This window comes from Acomys minous (genome assembly GCF_964271855.1).
Source record: "Acomys minous genome assembly, chromosome: 15".
Lineage (NCBI taxonomy): Eukaryota > Metazoa > Chordata > Mammalia > Rodentia > Muridae > Acomys > Acomys minous.
In genome coordinates this window covers 21,979,537-21,997,998 of record NC_140497.1, presented here as the reverse complement: position 1 = coordinate 21,997,998, position 18,462 = coordinate 21,979,537, and the positions used below count along the sequence as shown (strand labels likewise).

General features: G+C 39.0%; 1 protein-coding gene across 7 annotated transcripts in view; it reads left to right on the top strand.

Moving 5' to 3' along the window:
• NRG1 (neuregulin 1) overlaps positions 1-18,462 on the top strand; it is a 199,543-nt gene that overhangs the window by 168,860 nt on the left and 12,221 nt on the right. For 3 of the 7 annotated variants that reach the window (XM_084760653.1, XM_084760650.1, XM_084760647.1), the window contains 4 exons: positions 4,230-4,288; positions 10,533-10,556; positions 14,996-15,098; positions 16,552-16,678. In XM_084760653.1, coding sequence (XP_084616779.1) covers positions 4,230-4,288; positions 10,533-10,556; positions 14,996-15,098; positions 16,552-16,678 — 313 coding nt within the window. Of the gene's footprint in view, positions 1-3,588; positions 3,657-4,229; positions 4,289-10,532; positions 10,557-14,995; positions 15,099-16,551; positions 16,679-18,462 lie in introns of all 7 variants that reach the window. The other 4 variants (XM_084760652.1, XM_084760649.1, XM_084760651.1 and 1 more) reach the window with 2 other exon arrangements.

Below are 18,462 nucleotides of genomic sequence, written 5' to 3'. Positions count from 1 at the left end.
GGGACAAAGATGGAACCAGAAAACAAAGGAAGGGAGCTATCTAAAGATGGTTTACCAGTTGACTGTAACTGATAAGTAGTTAGTTTATAAAATTGGCCAACCCTACAGAACGAGATCTTTCTTGGGAATTTGGAAATAGCCTTGACTATGTCTAGAATGTCCATAAACTGATTCTCAAAACACATGCATCTAGAACTGAATTCCTAGTAACTGCATCAGGTGATTTATGGAGGATTGTCCTTATTAAAATAGTTTTATAAGGATTCAATCATGTGTATTAATTTAATTAAATGAGTGAATTATAATGGCCAGTGCTCTTGGTTTGAAAAACTATAGAAAATTGTTAGGGATTGCTAATTGGCTGGGGAAAAGAAGTCATGTACCTTAAAACTGAAGTAAAGTCTTGAACCTCACATGTAAAGATAAGACCATGTTAATCATCCCTGGACTCTAGGATACATCAACTTTGTGCATTCCTTAGAATTTATCTTAACACAGACTTAAAAATGAAATGATTTCATAAGGCACTATGTAAAATTAAGAGCACACAGTAATACAATAAATGCCATTTTAAGGCTAATGTAATTTTGAAAAATCCTAGTATTTTTGTTACTTCTGTTAGACAAATGTCTTAGAGAAAACATAGTTCTGCTTTATTGAATCCTAGATAAATTGGTGTTTAATAACAAAATTTAACTTTTCGATAGCGGGCTTTCTATTAAATCATTATAGCTCTTACTCTTTAACATGGCACATGGTGTTAAAGGCTTTTGCTTGGGGGAGGAAATCCCCAGGTACTAGGTAATTCCTATTAAAATGTATTTGGAAGTCCACAAAGGAAATTCTATTTTAAACTGTAAAGATTAAAAAAAAAAAAGTAGATGTTAAGATTAAGTTGTTTTGAGAAATCAGTTTATTTGTAGACATTCTGGGTGTCCAGTGTCTTGATCAGACACTGCACTTAGAATCAGGCACCATCCAAGCTCCTGGCTAGAGAAGCAGAGTGGTAAGATAGGACCACCATTTACAACCATCCCCGCCCAGTTAGCAGAGTTAAAGGGATCTGGACTGGGCATGGGACAAGGCACAGTGAAAGAATTAGGGAAGGGGTCCCCTGTAGAGAAAGAGGTGGAGTCAGCTGACATCAAATTGGAATAGGGATGCACAAATAGAGAAAACTGACATGTTCTTTTCATTAAGAGTAACTGTGTTACTAGATCAAATGTTCTATATGCTCACATAACAAAGATAACCCAGCATCCCACAGTGATAATCTCCTAGGATACACATGACGTTTGTAATAGTTAGAAAATGCATAGTTTTGCTATTTTTTTTTTTAAACCCCATTTGTATAGTTGGCATATGGCCTTTAATCACAGGTCTGGCATTTAAGATGCCTAAATCGTAATTTCCTATTAATGCCTTCCTTTTCTCAAGTAACTCTTGATTCCTTAAGCTATTTATTCATGCTATAATCTCTGAATATGAGCAGTATGAGCACTTCTTACCACAGGTGGATCCTTCTCTTCCGCTTTCTCTTTGTCTCTCTCTGTCTCTGTCTGTCTCTGTCTATCTCTGTATCTCTCGCACTCACTGACACACACACACACACACACACACACACAGAATTTATATTGTGCCATATTAATTATAGAAAAAATAGAGTATGCTATGCTCAATATGTGATTTTTAATTTTGACTAAAAAAATCAAACAAGCAGAAGGAAACCGTCGCTGTAGAATGTATCTGTAATGCTAGACTCAAGTACAGAAATGTCTGTGGCATGATAGTCCAGATTTCATGAGCAAACAACCCAAAATGGATTTTCTTCAGAAGTAATTTGGTCACGTAAGCTACACAGAGTATTTTTAAAAATATTTATATAGACATTCTTATTGAGGCATGTAATGTGACATCTTTATAGAAATGCTCCTACCTTATAGGTCAGTCCTTATATATTATTTTAGGTAGATCTTTCTCTAATTCTTCCAACAAAATATTATCAGCAAAATAATTAGTTTATCCAAGTGTTCTGGAGACTTCAATGGAACATTCTTGATATATTTATTTATTACATATATATTTATTGATAGTCTCTTTTTAAGATTTATTTTTATAATTATGTATATGCAGGGGGGGGAATATTTGCACACGAGTGCAGTTGTCCATGGAGGCCAGAAGAGGGCATCAGGTTTTCTGGAGCTGAAGGTTACAGGTAGTAGCTAAGCTATCTGATGTGGTGCTGGGAACTGAAACTGGGGTCCTGTGCAAGAACGCGATGCACCCTTAACTGCAGACTCAGCTCTCTGTCCTGTTGCTGTTGCTCTTAATGGTCACAATTTTACTGTACAAGTACTCATGTGGTGAGAATTCTGGTACTGCTAGTATTTTTGCATCGTCATGCAATAAGAAAATTTCATGTATCAAGTTACTTGACAGCAATTTTTTTCCTATTGAATTTTGACCTGAAAGTTAAAGAAATCACTTTTAAGTTAGTATAGCTGGCAGAGTCATTCACATGTTTAATGCCAAAGAGATAGTTTTGTGTCTTATTTACTTTAGAGACAAACACACAAAAATCACTAAGTCAGTATCGACAGGGAGAGTGGTGTTAGACAGATGGTTTTGTGATAGCTATGGTGAACTATATGCCTATGGGTGTTGAGCATCCAATTACCATTTTCTACCTCTAAGTATGTTTGCTTTATAGAACTCTCCAATACCTGCTTATTAGGACATGGTAGTAAGTAAATCAAACCCAGTCTAAAGTACCTTAGATATGAGGTTAAAGCAACGTGAACAGTAACGGTCTTGCACCTGGAGCGTGGCACCACGGTACGGTCCTGAGAACAAAGGTGTATCAAGAGCCTTGCATTTTGACAAGTAAATTGATATGAGCAAGTAAAATATAAGTGGTATGTCATATGTACTTCTGTATAAGGATAACTTTTTAATTTCAAATAATATTTTTCTCCTTTCAATAGAAGTAGTTGGATGAGTGGCATTATACCAATAAAATGCTACTCTGATTCTTTCAATAATATTAAAAATAAGGCTGAATTTATAATGTCTTTGGGGGGAAAGAAATAGGAAGTGCCACTTTCGCATCAGTAACCACGAGAGAATAAAAGTGACTTGTTTTGCTGAAATATTTCAACTTACAGTTTAGCCAACGTCTATGACACGAGTAGAAATATAGGTGCAAATACAATAAAGTAAAGGCTCAAGGTCTTTTGCTAATGGAAGAAGTAAGTGGAACCACAGAAGTTAATGTCAACTCCAGTGTTTTAACACAGTGAGCCTACCATGTAGGGTGATGCAGGGTGAGAGCCACCTCGCCACCGCATGTGGCGTGCAGCCTCTCTCCAGTTAAATGTCAGTAAGTAATCTTCCGAAGATGGAAGAAAACAACAAAATCAGTAAGGCGTGGTTTGCTGGCACTGGGTTTCTCGGTGTTGTGTCTTGTCTTTTTTATGTTGCTCAACACTGGGTCATTTTTAGGACTCCATATCCCATGGGAGGAAAGGTACCAAGCTGAAAGTTCAGTGTCTTGAGCGTTCGATTGCTTATCACATTTTTGCCCTCTAGGTGCCAACCTGGATTCACTGGAGCAAGATGTACTGAGAATGTGCCCATGAAAGTCCAAACCCAAGAAAGTATGTTCAAATAATCTGAAATCTGCTTTCTCCCCAAAACTACAGCAACAATCGCAACTACTGGGTGCTTTTACAGCTCTCTTGTAACTGATCCCCTTTGTCCTAATTATGGCTTCTCCACTCAGGGCATACACCCCACTTACTGTAGTCTCGGCTACCTGTCAATTACTTGGGTCTCACAGTGAAAATGTGGAAGAACACAGTGTAGCCTGTCATTCTGGGAGTCATAGCAATGAACCAACCCCGAATCATTTCCTACCAACCTCTGTGACTAGCTGAATAAAACCATGGTGTCTGCTTTGTGACTTCTTTGGAAGAAGTCAGTCATGTAGAACCCCGAGATGGCACTGTCACACAATGCTGTGAACTGCCATTTTGTCCGAATTTGTAAGCACCGGGGTGATGTCAGAGTATGACAGCCATGATTAGGACAAAGCGTCGGTTCCTGAGCAGCGTGAACTCACCAAGTTCAGTCAGTGATACTACAGGAGCTTCTCTCTAGCATATATTCACCTCTTCTCTTTTTCTCTGTTTTTTTTTCTACCATTGTTTTTTTTTTGTTTCTTCTCTCAGGTGCCCAAATGAGTTTACTGGTGATCGTTGCCAAAACTACGTAATGGCCAGCTTCTACAGTACGTCCACTCCCTTTCTGTCTCTGCCTGAATAGGAGCATGCTCAGTCGGTGCTGCTTTCTTGTTGCTACATCTCCCCTCAGAGTCACCTAGAGCTAGAGCATTCTACCAGGTCTAATGTTGACTGCCTCTGCCTGTCGCATGAGAACATTAACAAAGTCATTGTGTTACTTCGTCTGTTTGTCACTAGTCGGCTCTGAGTTACTAATAGGCGTGTGAGGCTCCAGATGTCTCTGAAATTGGTACTGCATAATGTGACACAAGCTGATAGTCAACATCAAGGAATGAAAGAATAAAGACATTTCAAACTCGCACTTGTACTGGTAAAATAAAATCATCCCACTGAACAGTCCATCTGCTGTATCCAATGTCGGCATCCTGGAAGGGCTGTTGTTAGACTGAAGCCTCTATACACTTGAAATGATGGGAGGTTAATTTGGGCTCCAACTGTGTCATTCATCACAAATAAACATCACAAAAAGGGCTCAGGTGTTTTTCTTCATTAACCAAAGTGCACATGTAGGCGTAAAGACAAACAAGATATTACTAGGTAGGAAAATGAAAAACAAGTATTTCCCAGCAAAGGGAATAGCCAGGTTTATATTCATGTTTCTAGGGAAATCAGTAACTCAGAATGAGTTTAAATAATCACCATTCCCTCAATGTTTCTTAATTTGAATATTTATGTAATCTTAAAATGTGATCTTTAAAGAAAATAACTATTATTATTTTGAAAACTAATATTTCAAAATATAACAACTCCAGATCTAGAATACATATGTAAACGTTTAATGTAGAACTGACAAGTTAAGATGACATCTGTGAGATCACCATGTTTTAAACATCATTCCTCAACTACCCACTCCAGACCGTAGATGGTTGTCTGAGTAACTAAACTAGATGTTTGTTCCCCTCCTGTACACTGGGATGAGAGTATTTCAGTTGAAACGCTTAGAAGATAATATGCTTAGATCCTAGTTAACCATTTAGATCACGAGTTGGTAAGTTCTTCCCATAAATGTTCAGATAACAAATTTTTTAAGGTTTATAGTGATGATGTCACAGCTAACCCCCCTCCTTGTAGCTTGAAAACGGTCATAGGCAATGAAAAAGCCTGTCTTCCACTAAGTCTTTGTTTATAAATGTTAGCACCAGGCTGTGTTTGTCAACCCTATCATCAAAAATATTTTACTCAGCTCACTGCAGTTTAGATTCTTAGAACATTAAAAATAATTACACGAGCTGGTCATTTAGGCGTCGAGAAGAATCAGACATTTGCCCTTGGTTCTGATTCATGAGATGAATATAGTTCTGCTAACAGTCATAGATGTCAACTCAAGAGGCGGAGGCGGGTCAGTCTCTGTGAAGGAGAGGCCAGCCAGAGCTACGGAGTGAGACCTTGTCTCAAAATAAATAAATAAATAACTCTAATTCATAGATGTTATCAGAATAAAAGTATTTTGTGAGATGATACTTATGCCTTTATAGTATATGTTATCAAAGATTGTTCCATAGCCATAATTTTCCCTTGTTAAAAATTGGCAAATTGGCATTGGTAAATTTTGAACCATATTAACTGTATTAACAAGTATTTAAATACTAGCATTTGTCAGACATGAAGTTTCTCTCCATAGCTATAGTTTTTTTTTTTAAGTAGATAGGATAGAATGTAGAAATAGGAAGGAAAATAGAATTTTATTTAATGAAGTAAAGACACTCTTTGAATTGTGTATTTGTTCTCAAATAGCACAGATTTAGCAAGCCCATGTGATGATATAGATATAAACTCATGTTTTAGAATTCAATGAAAAGAGATTTTATTTTAGTTAAGAGGTCAGATACGTAGAGATGTATTGTAGTTACTAGATAAAGGCAAGCTTTAAAAATGCAAATATTTCTCAGAACAGTAGCTCAGTTAACTCTGCCACTGGTAGTCAAAAAACAAACAAAAACAAAACAACCCCCCCCAAAAAGTTCTCATTCACTTTTTAGCCACATTTCCCTTTATTTGACATTATTTAAAAGTAGGCAGTCTGTCTGAAGTCTAGAATGGGGCTCCTTAAATAAATCCTTTAGTAAGCATTCAGTGACACTTTTGGAAGACATGCAGGAAATTAGAATTCATGTTTAAGTTGATTTAACAAGGTCTGATAGGAAGCTCAGGGATGAGGCCAGTGTGTAATGGCTGCATTATTAATGCCACATGTCTGGAGGAGCAAACGTTTCCAATCAGACACCATTTTCCAGAATCGTCTTACCCAGGGTTCATTCTCTAACCTCTGTGTCTGAAGATCTCCGTTTGTATCTCTGATAGATGATGAGGAGAGCCAAGGGAATAGGTTTTGTTACTCCATGCTCAAGAAAGAAAAGCCATAGGATCTTCCCAGAGAGGTCACTTGAAAATGTAATTGTTTGTTTATGGACACACTATCTTAGAGAACGTAACAAATGTTAAGGAGAAGATAGACTCCTGCCTCAAGCGAAGGATTTAAAATCACCTAGCTATATTTACAGTTGAAGAATAACATTTCAAAGAGAATATATAATATTTCAAACTATTTGAAACATAACTTAGTTATTAAGATTACATAGTCATTCTGATCAGCATATCCTATAGAATGTTGGTTGAACCTATACATGCTGATTTGAATTATGAAGGAAAGTGGTATGGTTTATGACAGCCATTTTTCTTGAAATCAAACATATAGTATTTCCTAGGAAAATATCATCCGCTTTATTCAGCCTTAAATCTGGCCTGTTGTAGTGCAATTCCTCGTTAATAATGTTGTGATATTGTAATCAGTAGCCTGTGATAGAGTGTGTGAGCAGGGATCCCACACATGTGTAGACTATGTGGAGGAAAAGAAAAAAAATATGCCCAGTAAGGGGCAAATATGTCCTGGAGAAGCTGGAAAATCATAGGAACTAAATTAAAACAGCTCACGCTATAGATTGTTCTACAAGTGAGCATTCTGAACTTGAGGCACAGTCTCAAAGTGAGTAAACTTAGCCTTAAAGTATTTTTGAAGCATAGGTTATTTCATTGACTTCTAAATGTTTCAAGAACTTGTTAAGAGAATGTACTTATCAAACATGTATCATGCTAACATTAGAATAAAGAACACTCCACATACGACAGAATCGTCATAAATTTCAACTGAGTGTAAGATTTTGCTTTGTGTGTGTGTGTGTGTGTGTGTGTGTGTGTGTGTTTGCTCTTCTTTACATAGAAACTGGAGGATAAGGCAAAAGTCTGTTACATTTGAAAGGATTCAGTAACAATGCAGATTGTGGTTAAAAAAAAAGAAAAAAGAAAAAGGGGAGCTACATTTGTAAAGGTAAGTCTGAAATTAAAGTCAGGACACTAGATTCATCCCTTTTAGAACTGGCCTTAGGAGACTTCTTTAGAAAACCCCAGAGATACAGAAAATCACACTGGCATGTCTTTGAGATTATTTGCATAAACCATCCCAAAGATGTTAAAAATAGCACACTGAATGCCATAAATTTGAACAGAAACCATAGTTGCAATGGCTATATGCTTTTGATGAAAGAAAATTATTTTATTGCTCTTCTCTCTAATGCAGCTGAAAATTTAAATTAACCTTCAGGTTAATCGGTTTCGTCAAGTAATTAGAAAATCCTAACACAAAGGATTAGCAAGTCAATATTTAATAGTTTCTGGAGACTCTTAGATTTAAATTAGTTTTTTATATTGCTATGGTCCTGGCAGGAAATCACATGAAGAAAGGGAAACTCAATTGTTTACAGTAACCTTTGTGTTTGTGAATTATTAATTGAATTTGAAGAATGTAGTGGCTAGCCAGGAGTTCAATAGAACCATGTGCTACATAATGAGCTAACATCAGCATTACATTAAACAAAGCAGATAGAAAGAATTTCTTTACATAATGAAAAGTTTGCATATTTTGCTCCTTTTGTTGGATATAAAATGAAAGAGATAGAGCTACCAATAGTCAAAATAAATGAGAGCATCTTTGCCTGGTCTAGAATGACTGATGCATGCGTCTTCCCCTTGTTTCCTCGTTAGGGCTCACAGCCAAAAGAGATTCCCGTTTTAAGTACCAATTTCCCATTGAATTATTCAAAATTGGAGCTGCCTGATATGAATGACTTCCCTTGAAATGAAATTACAGTTAGGCTTCCAGGCTTACCTATAAAACTGTAAATGTAGTTATATGTATGCATGGGCATGCTACTAATTTTATTGAAGACTTAACCAAGCTTTCTATGCAACTAATACAAGTCATTAGAAGTGTTCACATAGGCATGGACTAATTCTTTGGAAAGGATTTTTTTTATATAGATATGTCTTGATTTTAACCTTTAAATTATTAGTGACTTCTAGGAGGAAAAGGGAAGAGACAGAGAAGCCTCTAGAAAGAAAATTGGATCATAGCCTTGTGAAAGAAATGAGTAAGGAAAATTATTATCAATTTCCTAGAAACTAAATTTTTTTCATATTGATGCTTCAAAGTTTATGTGAAAAGGAAAATGAGAAAACATGTCAGTCTGACAAATTGCACTGAGGCAAGGGAAATTCATTTGTATTTGAATAATATTATTATGACTATCTTGTACAACTGAATTAACCCTAAGACTTCTGGTTTTCAATTTATAAAAAATTCAGATTACTTGTGGGGTTACACTAGACCCAAATCAGAAGTCTTTATAGGTCATGCCTCCCATTTTTGAAATATATTTTTATTTGGGAAGCATCGTTTCTTGAAGTGACTCCAAAAACCTTCAAGTCTGTTGTTTTGATAGATTTTAGGAGCATTCAGAATTTCCCTGAATGTGTGGACGGTCCTACGAGACATCGCCAGATGTGTCTGGTTTTTTCAGAATACTGAATCTACTGTTGGTCATAAGAACTCACTTTGTAGGGTCACCAGTGAGCATGCATATCATGAATTTGTTCAGTGAGTGATAAACTTGACCAAAGTTACTAAACAGGTAAGTGGGAGAGGCAGGATCTGAACCAGGATGAACCTTCCACTCGTTCCTTCTAATCAAGGGCTACTTTCTCCACGCCCTGACAGGATTTTGTAAAAGCCACATCCCTCCACCACATACGGCAAGCTTAAGAGCTGCCTCGTTATATTAGCGGATTGCCGCGGTATGCCCACACTCCGTTAAGAGAAGAAAGCGCGGACTTCAGTTTCTGATCTTTCCCTTTGTCCTCTCCACACTGTCCTCAGAGGGGACAGAAAGCCTATGTTGCACCCTGGTGAAACTCAACTGTCCGTTTTTGCTGCAAGAAGGGAAAGAATCCTAACTGGAGATCTCTCCTAGCCTCTCCCCCTACCCTCTCATTCCTCCTTTTAACTCATGCAGGCTTTGTAAAGAGCTGCAGGAACGCTGGGGCGTGGACTCACACTGTTCGGTCCCCTTCCCTGGGTGGTGCAGCGGTTTTGTTGGCACCTGTGCCCACTGGAGCTCAGTACTCGGGAGAGCTGATCTAATTACCGCTAAAGTTCTAGACCCCAGAAACTTTATATTATATACACACTTAATTTTTTTGCAACTTAAAACAAAAAACAAAAAAACAAAGAAACAAAACAAAACCTGAGGTTTCAAATTGCCCAATACTACACAGAAAACTATATGAAAAACTAGAAAGAACCTTTCACTTTTTCTGGGTAGAAGCTTTTGCTACTTTCTGTGAGTGAAGCCGACAGTGCGAGTAGGGAAGGAAGTGGAACGTTAAGTAACCGAGGCACAGCTTTTAAAAATCAATGCTAGAGCATAACTACCCACCAGCAAGGAAAAGTAAATCCAATATAATAAAAACTTCAAGCCAAATTGCTGTCTTTTTGGCTTTTTCTTCTATCTCTGCGACTGGGTGCCTTTAAACAAGCAACAACAAAACCTTAGAACCCCATTTAAAAAAAAAAACCAACTCATTGCAAATGCTTTTTTCTGGTTTTAAAGAACTCCTATTCTCAAATGATGAGTCGAGGACGGTTCAGGTCCTAACCTCCCTCAGTAGACGCTTTGAAAGGTCACTTAAGCCCCTGGGCTGGTGCTTTCACACCTCGCTGGTAGGCTCGGGCGTTCCTGAGCATGCTTCCGTAACACCCACCGCCTGTCTTGTTCAGTGTGCACGCACGGAGAGCTGTCGTAGTTGTGTGTGATTTGTTTTGGAGTGCGCTGTATTGCTCTTTTCTGAAACTTTTTTCCTTTCTCTCTTTTTTTTTTTGTCAACTTTCTGCACTGGCAGAGCATCTTGGGATTGAATTTATGGGTATGGACCAATCATCATTCCTTTTAGCCTGCAGAATGTAGAGCCTCTGAACTGAATCCCTTTGCCCTTCCCACTCTTACTTTTCAGTTCCTAACTAATTTCCTTTTTCTTTAGAAGGGATCATACAGCTATAACATTGGTTTCTCTGCTTTCAATCTATGATTGGTTTATGAGAACGTTCTGGAGTGCAGCAGTTTTTAAATTTCCAAGCCTACCTTCACCTAGAGATTAAAATCTCCCTCCTTGCTGCACCTTGTTAGAGACCCTGCCATGTGTGACTCATTGATTGGACCATGCTGTTATTTAAAAGCTGGGGTAAGTTGGAGTGGTGCATAGGCTACAGGAGAAAACAAACCAGAGGCCAGAGAACGGCAAAGTTTTAAGTATATCCACACAAAACATAGCCTGATGGGAGTGCCACATACAACATAAAATCAGTCTACTTAACATGGCACCATAGAGGTGTCTTACTTTGCACTAGGCTTATATGAAAGGAGGTCAATCACTCAGATTTCTTGAAGAAGATACTCAAGAATGACTCTAGTCAACTTCATTTGTTTATTAGAAGGACATAGAAAGCAGGAGATGTCATTTTAGGTAGACATTCCAGTGCCGGGGTATTTAATCACTAAGGTTAAGATGACCCAAACAAATCATCATATAGGTGAGTTCACACTGTAAGTGTCAAAACTAAACCAACAAAGCTCCCAAAGGCAGATAAACTGTAGGCATATTCCAAAAGACCCTTCATCCTTAGATGGGAGTGGTGGCCGCCAGTTTTGGAAGGAGTGGGAGATTGCCATCTACCCTGGTCTCCGGGCTGTTTGTATAAACTCTCTGAAAGACTGGAACAGAGTCTTGGGTCAACAACACCATGTCTGCTCCCTTTGCAGCTGGCTTGATGACATGTAGCATGGGCATCCTACAGCTCTTGTCTCCTTTTGGCAATAATAATAATAATAATAATAATAATAATAATAATAATAATAATAATCCATGTATTCAGAACATAATTGATGACACATGAGACAGTAGCCAGCTCTCACAGGCAGGTAGAAGGAGAGAAACTTAATTGCTAACCTACCAAGAAAATAACAATTTAAGGAGAAAACTATCTGAGAGTCAAAAAACAAACAAACAAACCAAAAAAAACAAAAAAACAAAGCTCAAGTATGGAGAACAGAAAGAGGTCATGGACATCACTCTTGGGGTTCTTCCTTCCTGATAGGGAGTTTCCCTCTTCCAGAAATCTCACAGTACTGGCCTTTCCTGCAGCAATCTAAGAGCCAAAGCCTCAGAACTACCTTGATCACCTGCAGAATTTCCCCCACTCAGAGCTTTATGGGCTGACTATAGGATTTACTGTTTCTAACTTCTGAGCAGTGGAGTCAAATGGTTATGCTGTGAAACTGCTCCCCCAGCTCTTCCCACAGCTCATAAGAGCAATGTGCTCTTAAACACACACATCTCCAAGGCTTCATGGGGTGGAAGGCAAGTCCATTACATCCTAAAATAACTCCTGACCTTAAGGGTCATTTAAAAACAAGAGAGCAAGAACGACTCTGTCTTTTCTCCTGGACACATCACAATGAAAATGTGTTTGATGTGACTCACCACAGTCCATCCAGCCAAATCAGAGAGATTTGGAGCATTTGCACTCATGGAGACAGGCCAGACCTTTGGGCTGATTTTTAGTACTAGCTCTGAGTTGCTCTTGCCCTGTGGATACAATCATGCCCAGGGGGAAAACTTAGTAATTAAAAATAAACTAAATGAGAAGAGCAGTAGGCTAAAGGAACTTGCTGCTTATTTCCTTTAAATACTTAAACATTTAAAAATCTAAGAAGAAAACCTGATGCAGCAAAATCATGGGGAAAAAAAAATCAAAAAGAAATTTAGGTGAGAAATTGGTAGCCAGTACTGATGTGAACACAGAATGTAATCCTGTGCTTGTGCTCCCTGCCTTAAGTGGGTTCCCTTTAGCTGCTTTGTTCTTCATTTCAGCATCTCTAGTCCCTGAAATAACTGTTTCACTGACAAGCAGTAAGATAAGGAGATCAGCAGATGCTGGAGGTTCACATTTTCAACTCAGCCTGTTCTTTCCTAAGCAACAACAACAGAAAGAAAACTTGTTACAGAAATCCCTAAGAGTTCGGGGAGAGGGGAGCGGGCAACCCATGATGACCCCAAGGCCCATGCAGTTGTTCTGTGTCCTCCTATTTTTTTTTTTTTTTTGACGTTTGTAGAAACTATTTCCTAGCTGTTTCCAAGGGTAGAGTTGTTAGGATGTTGATGAAAAGCTGCAACCAAGGGCTTTCCTTTTCCCCTCATCTGTTTGCGAAACCAAAGCCAGGGTGTCATATGTTCTGGGCAAACATCCTCCCTCTGAGCTGCACCCAGGCCAAGCCATACCAGTTTTACAGAAAGAAGTCTATTAGACAAAAGGGGGAGTGCAGGACCTGCCGTTTCTAGATGGCAATATCAGTGCCCCATGCTGTAGCCAACTTGTGCTGTGCGAAGGAGCCCTGTGAAAGAGAGCAGTGAGACAAGACTGTGCTTCTTAGAATAAACACACTAAAACCATCTAGGATAGCAGAGAGGGAGGCTACAGGGCCATTGGCTTACAGATAACACCTCACACAAGTGACTCCCCTGCCTTTGTCTGGGGGTGAGTTATAGACACAAGCAATGAACACTCTCACTCGTGTCATTGTTAGGCTTCTGCAGTGCACACACACACACACACACACACACACACACACACACACACACACACACACACACTCTCACACTTTATGTCTCCTGCATACTGTGGCACCGCAATGCACCAACTGCTTCGCTTCCTAACCATGGCTTCCATGTCACAGCTAGCCCCAGGTTAGGAGTTATGCTGTATGGGACCCCGCCCCCCCTTCCCACTTTGTACCCATGTTTTCCTCCCCACCCCAACCCCAAGCATCTCCTTCATCTGGTTTTCTATTTCTTTCTTTATTTTTTTTTTCTCCCTTAATATCAGGCATGCTGTGCCAGGGACTCCAGATGGCTCCCTAACTTTTAACCTTGTTTTTCCTTTGTTCTTGACTATCTTGCTCTTGGTCATTCCTTCAGTCTGTCTGTCCTCTTGGTTTGTTTTTCCTCTCCACCACCTCCAACCCTTTCTGTTTGTTTTTATATAATCTCTTCAGTGTCCTGATCTTTTTTACCACTGACTTCCATGTTCCTCTTAATGATCAGTGCTCTATTAATTTGATTTGACAATGTTCTTGACCTGTCAACTGGGACTTGTTTTCCATGGACTCGGCTTGTAGGAAATGTTTTCTTTCGTGATAAGATCCTCTATTTGATAGAAATTAAAATTCGCTTATTCATTTTTTAAGACAACTTCCTGTGACCTGCCCTCTCTCAATGAAAAGAAAGTATAGCTTCTGAGGTTGAAGACATAATGGAGATAAGGTGTATGGGTTTCTTGTTTTGGTGCCCAGATAAGACCATTCCATTTGTGCAGTGTTCCCCAGTGCTTGCCCAGCTTATGACTTTTAATGGCAAACAAACCATGTACAACGTGCATTGGCTGAACGTGTAAAGATCTTCCAAGAGACACAATGAGATTACTGGAAGCTCAGCTGCTGTGCGCTCAGCATCCCCCATAATGCTGCAAATGCTGTTAACAACCTGACTCCCCATTGGACAAAACCAAGCCATCCTCCAACGATACTAACTTTTAACTAGAAAAAAAATAAAATAAAATAAATGTCGCAAATTACAGACTTGCTGCATCTCAAAGAACAACCCTATTTTTCTTCTATTTCATTTGCTCTAAACTGTGGGGCTATTGCCTCCTACTAACTACAAGCCAAGTTCATGGTTGCAAATAGCTTTGAATTAAATTTTGTTAAGTGTTGGAGTGTCTCTTCGTAAAGACCACTGGATACAAAGTGATGACATAAAACTTAAGGGAGATGGACAGAGGATTGGGGTGGAGGAAAGAAGAATTGAGGGTCTCCCTGGTGCCAGTCTTAGCTCTTTATATCAGTATTGATTCCTGTTGTCTTTGCAAGAGATTTTTAAAAATAAGATATTTAATAAAAAGAATAATATGGATACCATTTTAATCAGTTATTTTGTAATGAATGTCAATGATTTGTCAGTTTAATACCATATATATATATATATATATATATATATATATATATATATATATTTATAGCTTGTCATTAGAGGAATCATAAAATATTTTTTACTTTCAGTAGTCCTAGCTAGCTTGTTACTTATGCTCAAAGTACCACACAGAACATAATTGTGTTTAGACATGTATATGCATAAAGAGTTATCAAGTGTCTTGCAGACAAAGATAATGTCATGAAGCATGCCAAGTGTTCAGCTGTAAGTCCAGGGGATGGTAGATGACTTTGGTGACATTTGCTCTCACCCCTTTCCAGAAGCGGAGGAACTCTACCAGAAGAGAGTGCTCACAATTACTGGCATCTGTATCGCCCTACTGGTGGTCGGCATCATGTGTGTGGTGGCCTACTGCAAAACCAAGTAAACCTTCCTCTCCACTCTGTCCACTCCCCTTAGTGTGAAAGTAGCTTAGGCACGCTGGGCTCTGCACATCAGATCCTATGCCCATGGCTTGGGGTGGGGTGGGAGGGAAAGGCGCTTAGGAACCTAATTCCTTATGGTCTCCACTGAGTAATATACTTTGTGGACCTTTGCCTGTTTGTATGAAACTAAACAAACTTCCCAGTGACCAGGGCTCTGTACATGGATAAAGGCTTGGAGGGGCACAGGCTTGGATAGGACCAGACTTCCACGTGGGTACTAACTACCCTGTAAGTGTGTAAATACCAAAGGCATAACGCAATACGTCTGATAGGCCCAGAAACTTCAGAAATAAAAGAATCACTTTTTGACAGTTAATGTGACTAGGTTTTCATTCTATTAGGCTTCCAATATGTATGCTCTATAAATGTGCAGCGTATAAAGGAATTTTTGTGGAAGGAGAAGCAAGCCAAATTTTCTTGTTAAAAAGCTAAAAGAGAAAATCATACAGACAATGTAGTCATTATTCTCAGCCTTTCACAGGCGTCCATGTTAGCACACAGTGGCTGACTGCTGACTGACTTCCTTCACATGCCTCTCCACATAAGAGTTTTCAAGTCTAAATGTAATGTTCAATTAATAGAGTTATGTTTGTTTTGTTTTTGCCTGATGACATAATATTTTCTGGTCAGAAGTGGTCAGAGGGATGAACTGATCTGAATGCTATACTAGGAAACAGAGGCAACACGCATTTGTGCCACAAAATCTACCACGTGAATTTGTTTGCCCACTCTCTGAGTGACAGAGGCAAGCTCCCATGCAACGGGCACCATAAGACTTGTTAGATTTAAATGTGATAGTCATTGCCTCTTCTACGAAAATCATCACAAGTGTTGACTCTTGTTACAATTGTGCCACAATGTAATGGCAAAATATCCCCAAAGTTGTACCAATATGCAGGCAATATGCACACACAGTAACTATGTAAAAATGTACAAATAAAAAGCCAAGTTAATTCTCTTAAGAAATCCACAGGAAAATTTGTTTATGGAACCAGCCGTATCAATCTCATAGTACGATGTACATAAAACCAATTACTACCTCTATGACTTAGACAAAGATGTAATGACCAAGAATATTGAGAGTTTAGGCAAAATACAACATATTTGGGTATTTTTCCCTCCTTTTTTAAAAAAAAAATTCTTCTTCAGTACAATTGCTATGTTTCTATAAGAGTCCCATCTAAATATTAAAGCCTACTTTCTAAGATGTGTGACACTACTGGTATCGAGATAGACCAACACAAACCTCCATCCCCCGATCACCGCCACCAACTGACTGCCTCAAGTTGTTCCTGTTAGTGTTAGAATAAAGATTTGGCTGAGGGGTGGGGAGTGAGGGGGACAGGAAGTAAGTAATAGGCACAAACATGTGCCCCTTTTGTCATATCCAGGAAACAGCGGCAAAAGCTTCATGACCGGCTGCGACAGAGTCTTCGGTCCGAACGGAACAACATGGTGAACATAGCCAATGGGCCGCACCATCCCAACCCACCACCAGAAAACGTGCAACTGGTGAATGTAGGTTGACTGGCCCGCTGAGAAAGCCAAGCATCTGCTGGCTGTTCAGGCACCCTGACGTTGGTGTCTTGCCTCCTGCCACTTACCACAGTGGCTTCCAGGGACCCCATGATTCTGACCAGAGAAAACCATGAAAGCAATTTCAAAATGGATCTGGTTATTGCATTAGCATATTTTTCCTTACACGGTGTCAGTTAAGATTTTGGGATAATGCTGGTTTATTCAACAGGGAGACCATAGCAAGAAGAGAAGACAGCATAAATAATAAAATAAGGAAACCGGAATCTTAAAGAATACTTATTTTTAGTCACTTGGAAATAAAGGCCACTCCAGTATGTGACTGACTCATAGCAAACTGAACGAAGGGCTTTGAAGTATTTTTCTTAGGGGTCCTTCATGGTGTGTATGGTTTTCTGATTCCGATTTCCAATGGAAGAACGTGGGGCACGAAAAGGTGGGAAACATCTTACATATGCCTTAAGGAGCAACGCTAGGAGGCAGTAAAACTTGCTTCTTCCCTGGCTCCTTCTGCGTGATGCCATGCCCTCTAGGTGAAGTGCACCCTTAATTATTCAAGCATTGTGTTTTTACTGTATTGTGCACTTAGCTCCTAAGTTTGACTAGATAGCCTGCTCCCTAATGCTGCTTGCGTATCATCATTGGGATCCTTAATAGTAAGAGACTGTGGCCAGAGCTCTTTCCAGACCTCCTGGATTCTGAAGTGTTGTTCCTCATTTTCCAGCACAATCCCTATTCTTCCTTTGTAATGTGGAGTTTTCTCAGTAGACAAAGTTTAAAGTTTGTAATACCATTTCCCATCTGGTAAGAGACGGTCTGTCTTGGGTGAAAAGATGACTCATAGACTCAAGTCTGGAGCTGATGAATACTACCATACCCCCAAGTCTCATGACTTTTGGCAGAGTGTTGGAACAAAGGGCTAAAAGGGAGCTTTTGTTTTCTTCCCAATAAGGGGGTTTATCAGGATGCTCTCCAAGGTCAATAAATGCTCTCACTACCAACATTAACTATAATATGTAATACTTTACATATAAAATAATGCATATCTTATATATAATGCAGCATATTGTATAAAATGTGATATATATTATCATATGCAGTATAATACATAGCAACAACCAGATCATGACTGTTTAGATTGTAATCATAGTACAATCTAAAATAGCCCCCTTCAACCTTATTTCTTAATTGTAACAGGCCTAAAAAGAATACATACTTTACTAAAATAATCTGCATAAAACATTAGCCCAGCACACGTAGTGAGGGCGTAGTTGTTATGTGGTATACTCACGAGATCCACTGGGTGCAAGCTGCCTCCAGAAGGCACGAGAAGAACAGGTACCGGAGTGGCAGCCGCTCACTGTGCAGCCATTACTGTGTAACAGTTGTCCCCAGGAAAATCTAGAAGGGAAAGTGTTTCCATGAACAGAAAGAGGCACTCTGCAAAGATCAAGTTGTACGTGTAGAGTGTTCCCTGAAGATCAGGTTCTTTAGAGTCCACATCTCAGAAGACTCTAAAGGACCCTACTGTATTCATCAAGTACCTCATTGTATTCCTTCTCTCCTGGCTTAACTGATTTCACTCAGATTTATGGAAATACAAACAGCACCTACAACAGTTTTAAAACTCAGCCTCTCACTGTTATCAGTCAGTAATAGCTACTGTGTTATGATGATGGAAATAAGGTGGGTTCACTAAATATAAAACCATGGAACTAGTATGTGCTTTGTGCAGACCTTGAAAATACTGTTAGGTCCTTCAAATA